Source organism: Scatophagus argus, chromosome 15, assembly GCF_020382885.2.
Source record: "Scatophagus argus isolate fScaArg1 chromosome 15, fScaArg1.pri, whole genome shotgun sequence".
In the NCBI taxonomy this organism is placed as follows: Eukaryota; Metazoa; Chordata; class Actinopteri; family Scatophagidae; genus Scatophagus; species Scatophagus argus.
In genome coordinates, this window is record NC_058507.1 from 19,494,894 (window position 1) to 19,516,903 (window position 22,010).

Consider the following 22,010-nt stretch of genomic DNA (forward strand, 5'->3'; position numbering starts at 1 on the left):
CCTTCTATGTGGAGTTTGCATGTTCTCCCTGTGCCTGCGTGGGTTTTCTCCGGGTTCTCCGGCTTCCTCTCACAATCCCAAAAACATGCACATTAGGTTAATTGGCTACTCTAAATTGCCCCTAGGTGTGAGAGTGAGAGTGTGTGGTTGTCTGTCTTTGTGTGTTGGCCCTGCGATTGACTGGCGACCAGTCCAGGGTGAACCCCGCCTCTCGCCCGTAGTCAGCTGGGACAGGCTCCAGCTCCCCCGCGACCCTAACAGGTTAGCGGTATAGAAAATAGATGGATGGAATTTGTGCCAACGTTATCATGTAGAGCTGCAACTGACATGAATTTCAATTATAGCTCACCTATTGTTTACAAGTGATTAAACGTTTAGTCTGTAAAATGTCTGAAAATGGTAGGAAAAAAAAGGTCTTGTCCAGAGCCCATATTGTCTTCATGTCGCCTTTTTTGTCCGACTACCAGTCTAAACAGAAATGGCTTTACTTTACAATGACATGAAACAGAGAACAGCAGACAAATCCTCACAACTGGGAAGGCAGAACCAAAGAATGTTTGTTGTTTTTACTGGACAAATGTCTTGAACAATTAAATCAATTAATCAATTAAGTGTTTCAGCTCTATGAAATCTCAATTATCATAAACCTCAGCTGAAATATATTTTAGTGAAATAACTTTTAAGAGCTTTGTAATGTCAAATTAAATCAAATTTCAAACCACAAAGCTGGTGGGGAAAACAACATCACAGAATGTATTTGATCAGAGAGAATTCTCAGCGAAAAGGTAGCACAATAAGAAAAATCAAAGACCTTTGACCTTGAATTTACAGGAGATGACAACTTAGATGCAAAATAAAGGCACTTGTTATCATCTCACTAATATGACAACTCCAAACTGATAATGTGACGTCTCGTGCTACAAAAACAAAAGTCCCAATGAGGCATGTGTGTGTGGAAGTGCACAACTGGCAGCCAGTGAGGCTGGAGGACAAAGCATCCACTCACACAAACACTGGACAAACGAGTGTGTACATACACACACACACACACAGACATTAGCAGCATCTGCTTCCACAGGAGGTGGTACAATAGGTAAGAGGGGACAGAGGTGGGTGGGGGTGTAGAGTCACCCCACCCCATCAAGACACATGACAAGGTCGGCTTGCCGATTGGGTCCTAAGTGCTGCGCCATTCATCACAGCCAGGGAGCTAATTAGGAGAGAGAGGAAGAGAGAGGCCTACTTTCTTTCTAGTCATCTTTATCACAAAACTCATCACGCTTTTCCCTGTCTTTTGTCTGTTGTAGCTGTCCCCTCTTCCCATTCATCTTCCATCCTCCCCTTCTTCTTCCTCTCCTCCTCCTTTCTTCTCTTGCCTATCTCATTGCCTCTCTCTCTCCTCTGCAGAATTCTCCCCTACTTTTTCTTCTGCATCTTGACGCTTCCTCTTTTCTTTCCTCTCTCCCCTCCCTCTGCCTCTCATTTCTGCCTCCCTTCTCTTCCCACTGTAATTTCTTCCTCTTCTATCGCTCCCTCCTCTCCTCTCCTCTCCTCTCCCGCCCTGTGCCGGTAGCTGTGCTGCCTCTGAATCTTCATTAGGGGGGGAAATGAAGCTGAAAACGAGGAGGCAGCCTGGACGGCCAAAAGCAGCTGCAGTCACTCAAACACACACATATCCTACAGTACGCTACAGTACACTGCTGCCCTGCCACAGGGCATAAGAAGACAGGTGTGCCAGAGTGTGTTTGTAGGTGTTTGTGTGAGACTGGGATATGGCGTGAGGGGAAATGAGAACAGCCAGCAGTAATGTACAGTAGATGTGCACGTACACATGTGCGTACGCGAACACACACACACACACAGTTGAGACATGGCACAGAGGGATAAGGAGTTGCAACAGAGGATAAGCAGGATATGGATGGAAAAAATCTGGACCACATGTGGTGAAAGAGTGCAGAAGTCAAAGTTGGCCATTGTGGATGGTAGTGAGGGGAAAAAAAAGCAGAAACTCTGGGCCAAAAAAATTGGAAAAAGAAAATAAGGAGCAGTGGGTAGCAGAGTGGAGAGCAGGAGATGAGGAGAAAAGAGCTGAAGGCCAAGGGAACTGCAGAGAGGCACTGCAAGGAGCCAAAGTGGAAAAAAAGAAAAAACCCACAAAGCTGGAAAAGTGAACTTTAACTCAGGCCTTATGTAACCATGCAGCAATGGTGCTACGCATAGCTATATGGTATGATATTATCTCATGTCAGCCTGTAATTTTAGGTCTTGAACCATACCGATCCAAACCAAACATTACGTGCTTACAGTAACACAGGAACTGTGGTTTGAGCAGGCAGCAGACAGGCTATGTGTTTTGACAAGCGATCTTTTGTGACCAGGAGGTCACAGGGTCAGACTCCATTAAAGATAGTATGCCATTATGAGCACCCTTGAGCGAGATAATGACATCTCGGCTCCACTGTCATCTCAAATGGTTACGTCTGAGCTCTGACCCCACTGATGAAAAACGTATAAGAACAATCACAGACTAGACTGTGTTCACCATGCTAATCTAACATTTAGAATGTACAGAGAATGTTGTACAGCATTACAGATTCTAACTTTTCAGTTTGAGCGGGTCAACTTTCGTCTTCTCCACAGACCTGGTGTAGCCGCTTTAGCCACCCTGTGCCGTGCCAATCTGCAATGACATGCCTTTCCACAGCAGGGGACAAGCCCACTGAGCGACGCTTTTGTTGTTGACTATCTCCTTCCTCAAACCAAGCTGTGTCTTGCACTGCACGATTCAACACATGTGAGGTGGGGTGAGGTGAGGTGAGGTGAGGTGAGGTGAGGTGAGGTGAGGTGAGGTGAGGGAGAAAATGCACCAAGTGTAGATGCTATCAGCTTTACTGTTCACTAGTTGTTTTCTTACAGCTGTACTGCAGCTGTATTAAATCTGCGTTAAGTTGCTGCTAATGCAAGCCAAACACTTCTTATTGCTTCACACTGAAAGCTTTCTGGACACCCAATCCTCTTCTCTACCCACAATTCCTGTATGCCTTTGAACTGTCAAATTGTCCAATAACGACAAAAAGATCAGCAAACCGATGGGAAGCATTAAATATTATTTTGGGAAATGTTTGGCATTAATTGATAGTACATGGTCTACAGACAGGAAATATGAGGAGAGCCGTAGGGGGACGACAAGCAATAAGGATACCTGATCAGATTTCAATCAGCATAGCTCCGAGGCTGCAACAAAAAGGCTCATTGTGAAGCAGCTACAGGAAATGAACTGTTTTTCCCCACTGAGATTAGAACTGCCTTGCTATCAGTGTCACTATTCAATGTAGGGGCAGGTTCAATCCCCCCCCCCCCGGCAGGAAAAAAAAATGGGTGTGGTGGAGTGATTAATCAATTCTCCCCTCTGCCATTTGCTGGCTGATGTGCCCCTGAGCAAGGCAATGCCCCAGTTTGCTCCCCGGGCACCTGAAATGGAAACCCACTGCTCCTGTGTGTTTCAATGCATGTTGCATATGTGTGTCCAATCAGTGATGGGTTAAATGCAGAGACGAATTTCGGTTTATGGAAAAATATACTGACAATAAAGGTTTGAAGTGTGGTTTGTGTAAACTATGGCACTTCCAAAAAGACATCAAGGTAACGGCACCTTTATAGGTGCCCACACTGTCCCATCAAAAACATTCACGGCTGCCAGCACAACTCAAATGGTTGCAATTTTGCACCACTACGTAAGAGGGCATCAATTTGTAACTGGACTAAGGAGAGACTGCTGTTTTTGTTGCCTTTTCAATGGCAGGGGTTCAGGTGAACTTATTTCTCATTTTAGAACATACAGAGTGCTTTATGACAGCTTGCTATGAATGCTTCTGTGCACACAAACCACACTGTCACTTCCCAGGTCTGAATGATTTCAATTATCAAAGAAAGGGTGTTCAGTGGACATAAAAAATAAATAAATAAAAACAATAGGCTGATGGTGATTAATAATTTAGCTCGGCTCAAATGACTCCACAATAAGGCATAATCAGACTCCCCCTAGATCAAATAAGGAGGCATTACCATGGTGATTTATTACCAGTGATTTTAACTGAGAAATTGACCACAGAGGCTTGGAGACTGTGCAGACATGTCTCTAGCATGATCGTGTGGAAGGGTGGTTTTCTTTTGTTCAACGTCGCTTGTTTTGAATGTTGGTGGATGATGCAAATGCTATACCATACCTCCTTGTTCCTCACAGACAAAGACACCACACAAAAGAAGAAAGAGAGGATGAAGGAAGAAGTCAGATATAGGCCCATAGAGTGACAGTGTGGTGGTGAAAACAGTTCAAAAAGGCGGTGCCCGGAACCATGATCCACTGAGGCAGCTCAGAAGTGTTGGCGACAGAAGCAGGCCTTCATTTTGACAAATGAGTGAGATGAGGATGACAAGTGTCACTCATCATAGATGCTCACACCTAAGTACCTGTTCAGCAACTTCCCTGGTTGGAATCACAAGGCTGACCCCCCCTCCCCCCCTCTCTCTCTCTCACACACCACCACCTCCACCAGACAAAATGGCAATGCAAATGTGCACACATTACATCCTGTATCTCACTTTCTCACACACAAGCACATACACATAATTAGTCTCGTCGCGGGTTTAAAAGGGGTGAGGCTTCTAAAATGTGTGGAAGATCGGAAGTTCAGCGCGCCTTTCCTTTGGTGAGTTTAAAAAAACCCTGCATAACAAAGCTTGATGAACAAACGAACGCCCACTTGTTCTCTCACAAGACCAGAAGCCTCCAGGCGAATCAGACTTAAAAAGGCTTCCTCACACCAGCTTCGGTTAACAGAGGGAGGTCCCGTGCTATTTCAATTAAGCCTCTGCATTTCGAATTACACAGAGTGTGTGGGGAAAAAAATATATAATATGCTACAAGTGCATGCTAGTCGCTACAATGGTGACTAACTTTACTTTGACGCCTCTGTGGCATACACACACTTGAAACAGGGGACAGAATACTGCCTTCAAGAGGGAGAATGGCCTCCTTGGTTACTGTACTGAACTGAACTTCACACAGCAGCCATTTTATATCCCACAGGCAATTGCTGGACTCTTCAGACAGTTTCACTGAGAGACATCGAGACACAAACTGGCAAAACGTATTATGTGAAGATGCTGTGCTAGCTCACGGCTCATAAGAGAACTCCACTTAACACTCCCTAAGATGGTTCAACACAGCTTCGGAGTTCTAAGTGATGGTCCTCTGGGTAATATCAACCACTGATTGACTAGTGGGCTACTGGATAGCTTTTGATGGTTTGGTTGTCAACAATAACAGCGTGTCCCACTTCCCTTTTCCTCTGAGAGTGCTGCTGAAGACTGCATTCAAGAGAAGTTCTGTTTCAGGCCTGATTCACTTCAACTCCCAAAGTACAGCACACACAGTAAGTTTTCCCAAATAACTGCAAGCCCAATTTGGTGAGACAACCGACTGGCCAACATTTCTATCAGTTTTGATAATATTGTGCTTTGAAACACTGAAAAGTAATTGTTGAGCTCTGGGAACATAGTGACATTACTATAACAAAATCTGATGGGGAAGAAACACGAGATGTCAGACAATGAGATGTATTGAACACATCTGAAAGCAAAAGTGTTTATACTTGTTCAGAACATCTGCAACCAAACACGGTACTTAAAACCCGCACGCAGAGAGAAGCAAGGGATGATAATCATCTAAATGGAGATAATGATGCACACTTTCGAATCGTCTTTCCTTGAAGTCTTTTCTACACAAGGAAAATAGTGTGTTGTTTGAAAGAGAAGTTAAAATCATGTTCACCTTTCCACCCTTGCACATCTTTCACTGTGTGAAGCAGGCGTGCTTGTCAGACTGTTGGTTTGGAAGGCAACAAAAACGCTTGATGCAGTCTCCCCATTTCTATCAAGATGTTTTGGCTTTACTTTTGGGGAGCTCTCATGTCGTTCATACTGAATAAGATGTAAAGTAACAAGTATCTTAAGTTATCAAATAATAAAATAAGACAGAATAAAAACTACAATATATGGAGTGAAAATATGAAGTATCGGAAAGTTAAACTACTCAAGTAAAGGAAGTGTCTAGTGAAGTAAAGTGTCTAAAAATTGTATTTGAATAAACTGTATTTTATTACATTCGATCACTTCTTATTCTAAATTCTGACACTAATACTGGTACTAAATTGGTTATTAGTCACCTTGATAACTAACAAACGGTACTGACCCTGTAAAAACATGAACTGGTCTATGCCTACTCTTTTGTGTTAACTTGCATCTCTTTAATCATTTGTCATTGGCTGCATAGACAACCCAAATAGTTTTCTGTCTGGGGATAACAATGTTATTTAATCTTACTTAATTATATGTTATTTAGTCCTTTTTTAAATACAAAATATCGGTGACATATATATATATATTGTGTTAGCAGCTTTGGCCTGATAATGGCCCTAGATGAAAAGTTAAAGGATCATCTAAGTTATTAGAACTCATCGCATAAATTTCTAATTAACAAATTTTGTTTCACAAATCACAAATGTAAACCTCTTGACAAAGGAGTCATTATGAGTCAGCTCCTGGAAACAATGAATGTTTGTACGACAGGTTTTGCTAAGCCATCAGGTAGATGTTGAGACATTTCACTTGGCAGTTACCGGTTTTACATGCTAGTACAAAATGAGAATTTGTTAGGAATCATCCTCTGGGCAGGACAGATATTTGTGCAAAATTACATGGCAATCCAATGATTTTCAAAATGCTTCATGAAAAAACAAAAATTTCAAATGTCACGGTGGCTCTGGAGAAAGTTTCAGAAGATGAAAAAGTCAGTGAGATTGATACTCTCCGTGGCATGAACTGAATTTGTAGAAAATTTCATGGCAATCCATCCTGTTGTGCTGATGCTGGAACATTTCAGTTTGGGCAAAGTGGTGGACAGGCTAACAGTGTGGCTAAAAAGCACCTACCACTTTAACATGGTACCTGCTGGTGAAAAGTGGCACCTGTTGGACAGTGGCATGCTGTGTTCACTGTGATCAGCCAGTAGAACTGCAGCAGCATACCACTAAAACAAGAGTGGCATACAATCAGCCACTTTTAGATTTCAGCGCCACTTCAGACCCCTGCAATAACTTTGCAAGCATATTGTTAAAAAAATATAAATACAAGACCCAAGTTGCAATAATATCAGGAATGGTCCTGTATGCAGAGTGAACCACAGGCTACAGGCTGCATCTGTGCTTCCACAATAGGCCTTAGAATATGACTGTAGCCAACATAAACAGAGAAAGGTGAAAGCAACAACCACTAAGGTTTAAACATGCCCTTCAGCGCTATAAAAGCTGACAGTGCATTACCCAGGCTGTGGCTTGCAAGTGTAACTGATGGTGGAAATGACAGCTATGTAAAAAGGTTACGATAATGACAAGTAAAGGTTACAGCAATGATATCAAAGTGCAATGCAGCAGCTGGGTCGTTGCAGTGATTATGAGGGTGTATCTGTCTGACCCAGCCAAGGTGGGTCTTTCTCTCTCTCTTCTGCACGCACACACACACACACACACACACACACACACACACACACAGTTACGCTGGCCCCCGGCCCAGACAGCATCACACTGTGGGAGGAAAGAGAGGTTAGAATCTCTGGTGGATAGTACAGAGGGAGGGTAGAAGAAGACATAGATGAAGGAGAAGGAGGAAGAGAGGGGGAGATGTGGAGGGAAGGGCGGATGATTGCTAATGAGAGAGACAGATGAGGCCAGCCCAGGGTGGTGCTGAGCCAGAGACTAGACCACTGCTGACCACACTGCAGAGGTCACTGGGAAGACAAAGAGAGAAGTACAGTGGCAGCCAGGACAACCAAACTCAGTCCACATGACATCCAATCTAATTAACCAACATTTTCTAAAATTAATAGTTTTCTAATATTTCAGTACGTTCAGTTCAGTTACTTCTGGTTTATGAATATATTAAATTCTGGTTTAGGACTTATTTTTTTAGTTTTGGTCAAGTTTTGGTTGCTTGTGGTAAAATCATACCCCGAAGAGCAAGGACAAGGTGACAAGCTACAACCAAGTTGAATGGCCAAGAAACCCGAACAATCAGACATGAATTACAATGGTGATGGAATGATGGTCAAAACTACAAAATAAGCTCTAAGCTCTCTCACCTGAACTATCTTGGAAGACTGACTGAATTAGCAGTCATGACATACATTAATTTCAGACAGTCAAACAGCTGAAAACCTGGAATTGGTTTGAACCAGTCCACCCAGTCCATGTAAACTGTTCCAGCAGTGAAATACGACCAAATTTTGTTTACCGAGTTGACCATGGGAACACCACCCGAATTACCAAGAAGCAGACTGCGCATCATGTAGGATCTGCAGGCCAGTATCACTGTAACATTTGAGTCTGGACTGGACTCAGACAGAAAAAAAACAAAATGTTTGACAGTTACTTTTGACATTTTATAGCCCAAACAATTAATTAAAAAAAAATGCAGGGAAAAAAACAAAACAAAAAAACTTAGAACTAACTTCAGCCGAGTTCGATGAATAATGACTCATACAGTTCCTTTAAATGATGTGAAAGCGGGGAAAAAAGTTATGAGAATATTTCTATAGATTCTTCTCAGCAGCACACTGCAGCACTGACATTTGAATTCTTATTCTACATGAACATTCTTCGCAAAGAAGTACTGAGTGTGTTTCTCTGTGCAATAGCAGTAATACTAGAGTGACGTTCACAAAGACCAGATGATGGAAGACATACAAAGAAACATAGTGAAAGAGAGGGTCTTCCAAAGTCTTGTGTGTTGTGTGTTTTTGTGTGTGTGTGTTTGTGAGAGAGAACAGAGGGAGTGTGTTGTGGCAGTGGGTGCAGTCACAATCTGGCTCTGCAGCATGACTCATTCTGCCAGCTCACGGCAGAGCTCTATAACAAACCAACACACACACACAGACTGATGCCACACAGCAGAATAAGCTCTATGAACTGACGACTAGCTTCATCCAAGTGAAAGGTCATACACAAAGGATAATCACTGCTGACAACAAAAACAGAACTGCACAAAATGTGTTTAAGGCATGTAAACACGTACATGGACAGTATCTGATACTCTACACTAACGTGTGAATGTAGTCACACACAGGAAGGATGACAAGTCATCCGCTCACATGTGTCAAGTAGAAGATTAGCTGTCACAAATTCTATGCAATTGATCATTGGTCTTGGCATACATTAAGCCACAACAGACTACGCTTTTAATGCCCACGCACTTACCGATATTTCCACTGCCCTGTGTGTGTATGTTGTGCTTGTGCACATGCTTATTTTTTCGCCTTCAGCTGCACCTCCCAGCTTATAAAGCTGTAACAGCTTTGATCTATGATTTTTTTTTTGAAGAGTTTGGAAATTTCATAATTTATCAGCATTGCATCTGCTTGAGTAGATGCTAGTAGATGGAGAAGGCAGATGGCGTCTGATCCATTCATCAGTGGGAGTGACTCAGTTAATGATTATTATGTCAGTAAAGCCGTCACACAGGGGCTGCTCTGATCGAGACCAAACTGAGCTCCTTATTAGGGAACAGGATTTCTTGGATTCACAAGCAGAGTGCAGGGAGTAGAGATGCTGTCCTTCAGCTGGAGGCCTTAGGTTCAAGACTCTGTGTTGGCAATCATAATCTTATTGAAGTGTTGCTGAACAAGATGGTGAATCTCAAGCAGCGGAAAGAGAGCTGCTCAGTAGCCGACTCTGACCTTTATAGTCCAAGTGAAGAGGAGAGAATTTCCCTTCAAGGATCACAAGTGTGAAATTTCACAGGTTTTCCTTGTTTTAAACAAGTCTTTGGTGATAGCTCTGCAGTGAAGGCCTGAGGACATCATGTACTGATTTGCAATATAAGTTTAAAGAGGAATATATCATGGTGGCTAAATATTATACACAAATACTGTAACAGTACCAATCACAATGCTAACATCAAAATGTTTTAGCAGGTATGTAACCGGTCGCTGTTGCTATAACAACAATGGTTGAATAACGTTTCGAACGAGCTGTCTCGTGTTATGGCAAATAGAACGCATCCAACTCTGTTTTTAACGAATGCGATGTCACTCCAAGTTCGCAATTGCAACTTACAAGTACAAATCGAATCCAGCATAACATTTGCTCATCAGCAGGAAAACCTTTTTGGGTCAGTGGTCCATTATCCAGGTTCCTTACTGTTAAATAAAATGCAGTCTTATTGTGTTCCCTGAATATTTATTGTTTATTATTCTGTGTTGAATCATGCCATTGAATGTCAAATAACAGATTTAACTGGGGGACAGTTGGCATATCATTAGTAGCAGTTTCTCAGACAAAAAAAAAGCCATGTGGGTACAAATTATATTTACGGGGGTTAAACAAATGCAATTTGACTTTCAAACTATAATTAGACCTCGTTACGGATTACCAACAGCACCCAGAAACATCAGAAATACCAAACACGACGCATTCTTATTAGCAGCTCTAATGGAAGAGCAACCCACCAAGGAAAATTTCAGAGGATACAGGAAAAAAAGCAGCAAGATGTGAAGGCAGTCCTATATTACAGGCCCATTTATCTTAACTTTGGAATTCTGAAATAAGCTAAATTGCTTTGAACATTAGTGTATGTCATTTTCTTCACTGTGGGTTGCAGAGAAGTTAGTTTCAGTAGAATGCCTGGGGCCATCACGTCCAAGGGACTGTGATACTTGGACTCCATGTGGAGGGACTGTCTGAATCCCTGCTCAAAGAGATATACTACAGGGAAAACAAGAGGAAGTGACCTGGTCTTAGACCTGGTTTTAGACCTCCGTACAGAAAAGTTACAGCAGTGTAAACTCGCTTATCTCAGCTGGAATATCGCCAGCTGATGGCAGTATCAGCTGGCCAGGTGGCAGATGTTTTAGAATAGTGTCGTGAGTCTAGATGTTAGACACTAAGTTACTTTGATCAGTACAAAGAGTTGTTTCTAAGGAAACAATACTGTCTTTTCTATTCACTCTAGTAAACTGGGAGTTTTGCAGCAGATAATCTTGGTGAGTAAAATGGTGATCTCTGAGGAGTTACTGCGATAGAAACTGGTGACCATTTATGTAAAAAAATTCTGTTCAAAATTCAAGATATTTCACATTATAAAAGGATATTCTGACCTGCCGGTAGGAAGTGAGGACAAATGAAAGCCTGTAAGTCTTTAGGATTCATAGGATTTGTTCTCGAGGAAACATTAACATCTGCACCAAAATTTAACGGCAATCTATGGCAACAGTTTCTGAGATGTTTCAGTCTGAACCAAAGGCACAGACCAGCTGACATTAAACAGCCTAGAATCAACCACAAGCATGGCTAAAAACTGGCAGAAAGGAAAAAAAAAACATGGGTTTGCAAGAAGATGCTAACAGGCAAAAAAATATATGGAATGTAATATGTGGAATATAAGGACCTTCTATTCATGCAGATGGTACAGTGGACCATGATATGAACTATACAGTCCTGATTCAGCCTAATATGTTTTTGGATATTTTTTGAGAACTTCTTTTGAAGATTGCCGTATGTAATTTATAGATGTTTAAGAATCTACATGTCAAATGTGTTGTAGTTACAGGGGTCAGACTCAGGACAGGTCTTGCGCATTGGTGAATCACGAACAATAGTGCACTTTGCTGACTCAGGTACAGACAAAACTAAAGGTTGAAACGATACTGACTGATGGTGTCAGAGTCAAGACACGGTAACATTACATGGAATGCAAGCTGTGCCAAACACCATCACATCCACACAGAAACAAAACCATACTGCAAATTTTCACCTTGAGTTGGAGGAGAAACAGCACACTGTTGTGGTTGCCAGCCAATGAAATCAAACACTTGGCCCAGCATGAGAAAGTAAAGCAAATCACGTCACAAGTTCAATGGAGATCTGATGGTCAAAAATCTGTACTCAACACAGTCTGGAATGAATTTATGGGAGTGCTGCGAATGTACACTAACACAGAGCCTTTGGTTAGGCATTAGTTTTGTATTATGTGTCCTTTAAAGTGATCCCTCACTAAAGGTCTGAACCCAACGCTAATCATATATACAAAACAACTTACAAAAAACTTATTAAAATACATTTTATATTTGTAACCAGAGGCTGCTTTATACGATATCTACGCAGAAGACACTGCCATACACTTCATTTACTACAAATATTCAAAATGACAATCTAGAAATTGATTCCAAAGGGCTAGAAACAAAACAAAGTGGCTCTCCACATTCTGAAGTAAAACGTGTGTGTGTGTGTGTGTGTGCATGCTTAGGCCCAGGTGAAGCCCTCTTCTGCCTCCATGTCTCTCACACACAAATTTACTTTCGCTTTTCCTTTCTGCTTCCTTGACATCTCTCCTGTAGGCCTACGTTACCCTCCTGGCTCACTGTCTCTCGCTTTTCTTTTGCCTCTTGCTCCAGGGAGCCACCCACACCATTTGGCAGACGGCGTGTGAGCCTCTCAGACACGCACACTCACCTACACCATATAGTGCAGTTGACTGCAAGCTGAAAGTACCATCTTGTGTGTGTGTATATATACACCAAGTCCAGAAGGCCCTTGAAATATGCACAGCAGTTCCATGCATAATACATGAGCACAGCAGGAGAAAAGAACTTGTGAGTCGAGTGGATCTCCACCTCTCCATCTCTCCACCCCTCCCCTACGCTCCTCTTCCTTTTCCCCTCTCTCCATCACACTGTCTGCTGCTGTTGTGCATATGCTTTAAATAACAACTGTCTCTCAGGGTCATCCGTGGGTCAGAAATTATGATGGAGGGATGGCACGAGGGCTGGAGAGATAGATAGATGGCAGCAGGAAAGGGAATGTGTTGAGACTGCACAGTGGCAAAGAAAGACATGCATTTTTATGTGTGGTGGAAGAATAGCAGAGGGATGTAATATGAAGAGAAAGGAGACAAATGAGTCACTGTTTACTGTCAGCTGTGCCCTGACCACCCAGCATTTTCAGTAGGATCACTGACTGTACAGGCTGAGTGTCAAAAGGTCAGAGAAGCAGCAGACACCACAGGATGGTAAGCTGTGGTAAGCTATGAATGGTTCCGTCAATTACCTACTGAAAGTGAGGTAATGTTCCCACAAAGCATCTGCTGAGCTGCACATGCATAAAACCAAAAATCAGAAGCTGCTGTTGCATGCTGAGTTGAGTGTCTATGTATGTAACACCTTCATTTTATTTTCTGACATACTTGCAGTTCTTGCATTATTATCAGGGATTTCCTGGTCACTGTTTTTGGCCCTGATCCAAGTCCTTTAATATTGGTAATCTGCCAATACTGAATCCAACCCACTACTTACCAAAATGCTGATTAAATATTTATCAGATTAAGCAGACTACAGATTTTATTTCAGAATGTCAGACACACTTTATTCTTTATTCTGTCCAAATACACTGTCTGGTTCAAAGACATGATATAAAGATATAATCAATAATATAAAGGACCAAGGACCTCAGATGGTTTCATGCAAATAATTGGTCAAGCCTCAAAGAGATGAAAAAAATTGTAAAAATAAAGAAAAGCTCAAAAATATATATATAATAGATTTGTTTATCAGAACCGTTGTCTATTATTGTTATTCTCATGACCACCCCCTTTATCTTATCACCCTGTGGACAGGCATCACTCCTTGGTTGAGAACCATAGAACTAAATTAGCTAAATGTATAAAAGGTTGAGCAGCTAACGAACTGATGGATCAGCATTGCCAATATAATACATCAGTTAAAAGGAACATTTTAGTGCACCATGAGAACTTTCAATTGTGATACTTAAAGTACATTTTGCTTATGATGCTTTTGCACTTTGACCTCAATAATGGAAGACTTTTACTTGCAATTGAGTATATTTACTTTGTTGCAGCAGTACTTTTATTTAAGTGAGTACTTACTGACTTTGTCATTTGAACCACTAAAAGAGATGGTCGGTGATGGCTAAAAATGAGATGGTGCTGCCTCAATGTTTTGTGCACTGACGTTTGCTAATGAGAAAGAGGAAGGAGAAATAATGGATTCGTTACCGTCATAGCTTAATGAATTTTGCCAACAGAACAGAGTCACTCACTGGCGTTGCCAATCGATTTCTCACATTCACACACTCTAATATGCAGCCGGCGTAGAGCCCGGCTGTCATTGAGGAGAGTAGTACTGCAGCACCAGCAGACTGAGGCAGGGCTTCAACAAAGAAAGGACTGGATACCAATCCATTAAAATACACATAGCTCAGCTTCCATAGCAATCTTTCGGGGTAGCTCAGGACATCTCTAATTATTATCCATGCTTTTTCATTGATAAACCTTTTCTAGAAATATAACAAATGCTATATTTTCATGATCTCTGCAGCCCACACTAAAACCCTCTCACAGCCTCCATGTGCATCCTGGTTATAGTTCAGTAATAAATGACCAGAAAATAACTATAAAACACGTGTGGAGCTTTTTTTAGTACTGGTTGCTGACAGCACTGTTAGAGTAGCCTAGGTGGTGACAAATACAAGCCATTCATAAGTAGTTTAATCAATTTCAGCAGTGAATAGAAAGAGAAACAGAGCACCGCTGCTGTGCCCATCTTTTGTGGGGGATGAATTATTACATACACATCACCGTTGTGGAAAATTAAAAAATCTCATTTTAACCTACATTTTCAAAGCTGTTTCAACTGTTAAACTAAGATTTTGTTCTGGCTACATGCACATCATGCAAAGACAAAATGCAGCGGCAAAATTGAGCACCAGAGCTAAAATGATGATGACTATACTACAACAATAAAGATGATGATTGTTTTTATTTTTTACTTTTGTCATTGCACAGTAAATAATGTTCTGAACCTCAGAAGTGAAAATCAACAAATCAGTCAAACACGGGAAGCACAATGAGTGACTTACAATAAGCTGTTTGAGGCCAGCGAAGGACTGTTCCACAGAGTTGGCGGTGAGGACCTGACGCTTCATTGCTGCCTGTTCTCCCAGGAATCGAAGCATTAGGTCTTTTACAGCGTCGCCCTGCAGCAAAATAAACACACATCAACATCAGGCAGATGAACATAACATAACTATGTAAGCGAGACATTTGAGAGTTGTCATGTTGTCATTTACACTCCTGCAGGATTTAAAAATGTTCAATCAGGACTTGTTCTTGGTAGTTCTTCTACATTTAATGAAGTAAACTGGGGCTAGGGGTATGCCAGCTATTGTTAGTTTGAAAAAAACATATATTTTTCAGTATTTTGTCACATCCCCAAGAATATCATCATTGCAGAAATACCCTGAAATATTGTTATTTATTTTAGGGTCATGAAGCTGAATCCTGCTGGGGGCAATAAGACTTCATCTGGACATCCCTAGATTTGGACAGAATTACAGTCAATAAAAGAATATCCAGCCAAACAGGAAGAGAAGAAAACTCTGACTGCAGAAAATTCTTTAATCCAGCTTTAAGTGATCTAATTTGTTAGCCGAAAACACCAAGATGAAGGGGGAAAAAAATCCTTGATTTTTTTATTCATTTATTCTAGAAGGCATTCAAACACTTTCTGAGGGGATAATGAACACAATCTGAGCTGGGAGGGGGACACACACCATATGATTCAGTTGAATAAATAAGTAAATTGATGTTTCATCTGGGTTGTTATTATGGATAAATGTTGATGTTGAAGGAGCTCAAGATGTTTATGGGAAAAAAAATGATATGGTGACAGGGCATTCATGTGTGACAAGTGACAACTGTCTCCATACTAAGTATTGTGCCAAAGAAGGAGAAAGGTCTGACTGACACTACTGTCACTCTGTGCCAGACAAAACACTACAGAATGTTAGTATTCATTTACTAAGTCAGAGAAATCGAGGTGGAGTCGAATAGATTGCTTGCCATAACAGCCTTCACATGTTTGCTGACCAAAGTATTACAAGTTAGCAATGCAGGATATGTATTTTGTTTCTTTTCTTCAGTTTTTCTGATATTCTAAAGGGACGTTCATAGCCTTTCATTAATGCACATGATTTATGTACGAAAGGCTACGATGGAGTGAGCAACGATGGATGATTTAATATTGCAGAACAACTGTGAAAGATGTTCTGCAAATTTCAATCGTGTTGTCTTCCTCTTCCTCAATAAATAACAAGCACATTAATCCCGCTTGAAAATAATAATTAGTTACAGTCTTAAATATAACAGTTATGATAACAATGCCTGTTTCAGGGACCACTTTGGGAGAGAATATACACATTTACATTTGCTTTATTTCAAAGAACACAACTGGCTCCAGAGATACAGTGGGATTTCACATGCTATGGTGCTACCCAAACAAAGTGAACCCTAGTTTAGTTGAGTGGATCTATCATCAACATCTTTTACTGTCTGAATGACTCCCAGGGCTTTCTAAAGAAACACTGTATAATAAGCTTTTGACTGTCCTACCTGCAGGTTGTCAAACTTGAGTCCAGGCATGGTGAGTCGGTTGGTCTCAACATAGCTTGGGTTAAGCTGCTGGGTGGCCACTGAGATCAACACCTTCCTGGTCTCCTCAGATGGCAGCCAGGCATCATGGCGCCTGTCCACCTCACTCAGGCTCAGCGCTGTCGCAAATGGGTCATCGCTGCCCGAGAAGACAGCCTGGAGCTGGTTGAAGGGCTGAGGCTGAGGGGCTGGGGCAGGGGCTTGAGCTGCAGGTGGGACTGCTTGGGGTGGAGGAGGTTGGGGCTTGGGAGTGGATTCAGTAGGGGCAGGGTCAAACACTGAGCTTGGAGTGGGAGCACCAGAGCCCAGAGGTCCTCCTGGGGTGGATATAGAGGATGAGGTGGAGGAGAGCTGACGTTCAGGGGTGGGAGCTATGGGCGCTGGGCTGGGGCCAGGGGGCATCTCAGCATTTGGGTTTGAAACAGAGATGAAGTTGGAAGGGGCTGTAAAGGAATCAAAGAAGTCAGAGGCTGGGTTGGCCTGTCCGTTGTCAGTGAAGAACTTACTGAGGCTGGGGCTGGGCTGGCACACAAGAGGGGCCGTCATCTTGCTAGGCGTCACTGCCTCAGTGCTTCCCCCACCACTCCCCATGCTGAAGCTGGGAGACTTGATGAGAGTGGGCTGGAAGCCGTCAGGCACCAGAGACTTAGGCTGGGTGCCCTGGCTAAATATGGTGCACACAGGTACAGGCTCATCTTTTGGGCTAATACCTTTAGCTTCTTGTGGTGCTGGTTGCTCAGTTTTAAGGTCTGATGGACTCTGTATGTCACCTTGTGGTGAAACACAGGCTGAGACTTGCTCTTGTAAATCTGTCTGCTCCTTTGTGTGCTCTTTCACTTTCTCCTCAGGACTAGCTCTCTCCTGTTCCTCCACTGAAGCTTTAATCTCAGGTGTGTTCTGTCCAGTTTCATTTTGTTCCTCTTTGTCACCTGAAGGCTCTCGTACATTCTCCTCTTCCTCTCCTCCATCCAGAAAAGAGTCAATGGGAGCTACATCATCCTCCTCACTGTTATTAGGGGAGTCAGAAATCATGACGCTCTCCATCATCTGATCATTCAACTTGTCCATCAGGCTCTCTGAAGGTGTAGCACTGCTATCCTCCTGGGGAGTGGCAAACTCCACACCAAGGTCAATGCTGTCTACCTGTGGAATAACGTTGTCTCTGGAAGGGGTCTGACCCGTGATTTGTTCCGGAGGGTCTGGGACTTCTGTGGTTACATCGTCCACTGTGATGCCCAAGGTGACTGGCCGCTGAGCAGGAGCCTCCCCACTATCCATCCTACTGCTCTTGAAAATGAAAGAAAAAAAGAACGATAATAACCAGTCATCTATATGTTGTACAATACTGTATAGCGTCTTTCTCAGGCACTTCCTGTCATTGTAAGCAAACGTTTTGTTTTTTAAAAAACAAACTCCTGTTGTCAACATGGAACTACAGCAACAGAGAACGAGTGGGTTTCTCGTCTTTTATTCAAGCTGTCCCCTAAGATCTGTCACGAAAGAGCCCAAATATAGGATTATTGTTGTCTGTTTTGTAGTTACTGACTATCCTAATGCTACATTAGCCGGTTAGCTATCGGAAGCTAACTTACCTGAACAGCAGCGTTGAAAATGTTAGATACAGGCTTCACTTATGGTTGCCCACGCTTTAAAAATATGGACCATAATACCGTGTTACCCACATCACTACGCAATGACAGACAACAAACAAAAAACTGAAATTCAAATACGATTATTTTCTTACCTTACTGCACTGACAGATATAATTGCAACGCGCATGCGCACCCCTACATCAGCGCCGCATGTACGGTATTCCAAAGCTGACAAATTTCATGTTGCCGTAGTTTTTGCTATTCTTGACTACTTCTACGTATTTTAAAAACACTATACAACGCCGCACGACTGCCGTTACGTATTTAATCGCACGCTTTCCTCTTTTTCAATCGCGGAAGTGCAGTTCCTATGTTATGTTTTGTGCAGTACATAGCACAGATAGAATATTTTAAAGTGGTTTTTATTGTGAGACGACGGGTTTTAAAAGAATAGCACTAACCCTGGCAACAGACTGAAAAATGGAGGACGAGGCTCCTGTTATTTATGGTCTCGAATTTCAGGTATTGCCGCTGCACTGACAAATCATTCATTACTATTTACTTGTATGTACGTAAAAGCTAGCTCTCTTCTATTTATATAGAAGAGAGCTAGCTTAGCAGTTCTCAACCACTCAAATGTATCACTGTTTTTTGCTACATAAAGGAATATATTACTATATCAATTATTTGTTAACATATTTAGCTTTATTCTGTTTTTTAGTGTTTAATGTGTAGTAATGTGTTTTGGGATCTACTTTTCAGGCACGAGCACTTACTGCCCAGACAGCTGAAACTGATGCAATTCGTTTCCTTGTGGGCACACAGTCACTAAAATTTGACAACCAGGTAAGAAGGACAGTTCATGACTTACATCTTGTATTATTTGGGTGGAAAGGAAGTTGTTTACAGCAGCAGTCAGCAGGCACCCACTCTTCTATGCATCTAGTAGTAGTTTGTATCCTCATGTAAATTTCTGTCTTTTTATTCTTACGTTTTATCCTGCAACTGCAAGACCTTTTTTGAGAGATACATGATGCAGCATATGCCCAGTTCATTAGTTAATTTTATATAAATTAAGGGACCACACCATTTTACATAAACATGTGTGTCAAATGCAAGTGATAAAAAAAACATTTGTTTTCTTTTTAATAAATTGTCATTCTTTTAAAATACTGTTCAAAAATACAGAGGGTGCTGTACAGAACAGTAAGAGTGTTTAATTCACAATTAATGTAAGAAGGGCAGGCAAAATAACCCAAGGCTTCAGCTTACAATCAGGTTATACATACTGTGACTTATTATTGCTTATCTGTGTTTAATTTATATGTGTATTTGATTGCTACAAGTTGTAAAAGACTGAAATAAAAACTCACAACAACAACAAAAAAAAAAACCCACAACAAAGTAATTGAGACAGGACAAAATAACTTTTTCTGAATAACTTTATGGATGTCAGAGGGTGTTACAGCCCCAAGTTGGTCTAGAGTAGAAGGGGATAATATTAAACAAAAGAATATGAGGAGTCAGTTTGTTCAGCATTACAATCTTTTATTGCCAGATATTGAAGCTTGAGTGCAATATAAAGGAGAGCCCTGACCAAACCAGCCTGAGCAGAAAAAAAACCACATGACTAAATAACTATCCAAAAAGACAAGGTACAGTTCTAAGTTTCTTCTACAAAGGAGCTAGCTATTTAGTCCACACAAAATGGCCTCTGAAACATAAATACCCTGAGTTTAAGCAATGACCAAGAAGCTTCTCAGCACTTCTCCTGATGGACTGTGATTGGCTTTAGATTCACCAACCAATAGCACAAAGGAGGAGGAACTAAAGTTGAGACCCACAGAGCCTGAGGAGCAGCATAGAACATTTCAACACCTTTCATTCTTTAAACATTCACCTCAGGGCTTATGTATCAGAGGTAGACAGACAGACAGAACTGTTTTTGAAATAGCTGTTAAATGTTAAATGCATGTCCAAATAGCATGCTGTTGCGGGTGACGAGTTGTGAAGTTCATTTCTTCTTTTGGCCTCAATCCTAAGACCTCAGCCTATGCTCAAACAGTTCTGATTCTGGTCAGGAGTTTTAGACAGTTAGGATTTGAGGGTGAAGTGTGTACCTTATTGAAAGTCTAATGTTAATGGAGAAAACAACATATGAACCATAAGGACTCAAATAACTGCAAAGTAAGGAATTTTTTTAGTTACAACATGAATGAGATTTCAGGACAAATGGTGGAGGATTTGTATTGACTGATAAATGTCAAATATTAAAGAACTAAATAAATGAAAAGCTTTGACAGTCATAAAAAGAACCACATATCAGAAAATGTAACTTACAAGTTCAGCATTCATGAATATAACCTTGCATTGCTGTTCATCTGTAGCTAATAAAATTTTCTATTCATACTTTCATTTGCTAATCTGAAAGCAACACCAAGGTTGCCATTAAGTGTGTGCTTATTTGGTTGTGCTATGTTCCTTTTCCTTAGGTAAGAAAATTACACTGATTTTATTGTCTTTCTGCTTAATTTGTCAGATTTAAAATAGCCTGAGGGTTTTTGTCTTTGGTGTTGTGTAGTGTAGTGTGTGTGTGCTTTTTATTAAAGACTGAGAATCAGAGCTGCAGCTAAAGAATTTTTGCTAATTGGCCAGAAACTATTTTTTTATTAATCAGTTTAGTGCTGAAGCCAATATAATTATACTGAAAACAATTATTAGATATGATAACCATTAATAGTTAATAATAATAAACACAAAAAAATTAATACTTTTGATGATCAATTAATTGTGAAGAACAAATGTCAAATATTTGCTGCTTAAAGTCTCTTAACTGCAGGTTTTCCTGCTTTTCTCTTGTTTTTATCATTAGTAATTGAATACTTTAGTAAGCAGGATGAAACTGTGTCACCTTGGAATTTAAAAATTTGGAAAGTTTTATCTGCTCTCCGACATTTCCCAGTTAGAAAAATCGACTAAATAAGTAATTATGAAAATAACATTTTAAAATCAAATAAAAGGTGAAAGAAATAATTGAAGCCTTAAAAGAATTTATTACTTATTTACTTTATTTTTTTTTACTTGTTACAAAATGTTATAGAACAATAAACTCTTCAAAGTTAACCTCAGGAAAAGATGACATCGTCACTTTCCCAGCGGCAATCAAAGATATCTGATGAATACGAAGATAAAGTAACCCAAAGCAGCAAATCTTTGAGAAGCTGAAATGTTAGACATTTTTGTTTGCTATAAATGATGTACGTCATTGATGGACTTCAACTGACGACTAATTGTTTTCTTTATAAAAACAAGAAAAGCAGAAAATTCTCAGATTTGAGAAGCTGGTACCAGTGAGTGACTCAAACTTTTTCAAAACACTGTATTTATGCATCAAGTTTCTGTCAACTGACTAATTGTTTAAGCACAACTTGTCCATGTTTAATCAATTACCAAAATTCTTGTGAATAAATTTGTTGTCAAACTAGATGTTTCAGTGCTACTGGGGGCCACAGAGCTAATCCTCAGTCTGACCCCTGAACATCAGCTGCATTTAAGCCAGTGCCATCCTAAACAAAAGATAGATCTGTTGTATGTGCATCTGTGTCATGTGTGTGTGTATCTATGGTTTCTCTGCCATAATCTGTGTGTGTCTTGAGTGTTAGTGAGGATTTTGCGCTGTGTGTTTGTCTCTGTGTGTTCATGCATGCACATCTTGCAGAGGTCATTACAGAGACAGATGACAGAAACAGTTGGCTATAAACGGGGGGAGAAATAATTAGCTCTCTGAGAGTGAAAGAGAGAGAGACAGAAAGAGGTAGAGAGAGATTTCTGCCCTGAAAAAAAAAAAAACAAGCCTGTTTTCTG

The 22,010-nt window shown here is 41.0% G+C and overlaps 2 protein-coding genes across 6 annotated transcripts in view; one reads left to right on the forward strand and one right to left on the reverse strand.

The window, feature by feature from the left end:
• The window catches only part of trappc12 (trafficking protein particle complex subunit 12), a 34,465-nt gene extending 16,060 nt beyond the window's left edge, over positions 1 to 18,405 (reverse strand). Inside the window, exons 1-4 of one of the 5 annotated variants that reach the window (XM_046413966.1) lie at positions 18,299 to 18,333; positions 18,147 to 18,200; positions 16,516 to 17,841; positions 14,985 to 15,101 (exon numbers count right to left, since the gene is read on the reverse strand). In XM_046413966.1, the coding sequence (XP_046269922.1) occupies positions 14,985 to 15,101; positions 16,516 to 17,832 (1,434 nt within the window). In that variant the 5' untranslated portion in view covers positions 17,833 to 17,841; positions 18,147 to 18,200; positions 18,299 to 18,333. The other 4 variants (XM_046413963.1, XM_046413962.1, XM_046413964.1 and 1 more) reach the window with 4 other exon arrangements.
• A 76-nt stretch (positions 18,406 to 18,481) lies between these two features.
• Positions 18,482 to 22,010, forward strand: part of eipr1 (EARP complex and GARP complex interacting protein 1) — a 50,076-nt gene continuing 46,547 nt past the window's right edge. The window contains exons 1-2 of the mRNA XM_046413968.1: positions 18,482 to 18,668; positions 18,909 to 18,992. Coding sequence (XP_046269924.1) covers positions 18,627 to 18,668; positions 18,909 to 18,992 — 126 coding nt within the window. The 5' untranslated portion in view covers positions 18,482 to 18,626. The remainder of the gene's footprint in view (positions 18,669 to 18,908; positions 18,993 to 22,010) is intronic.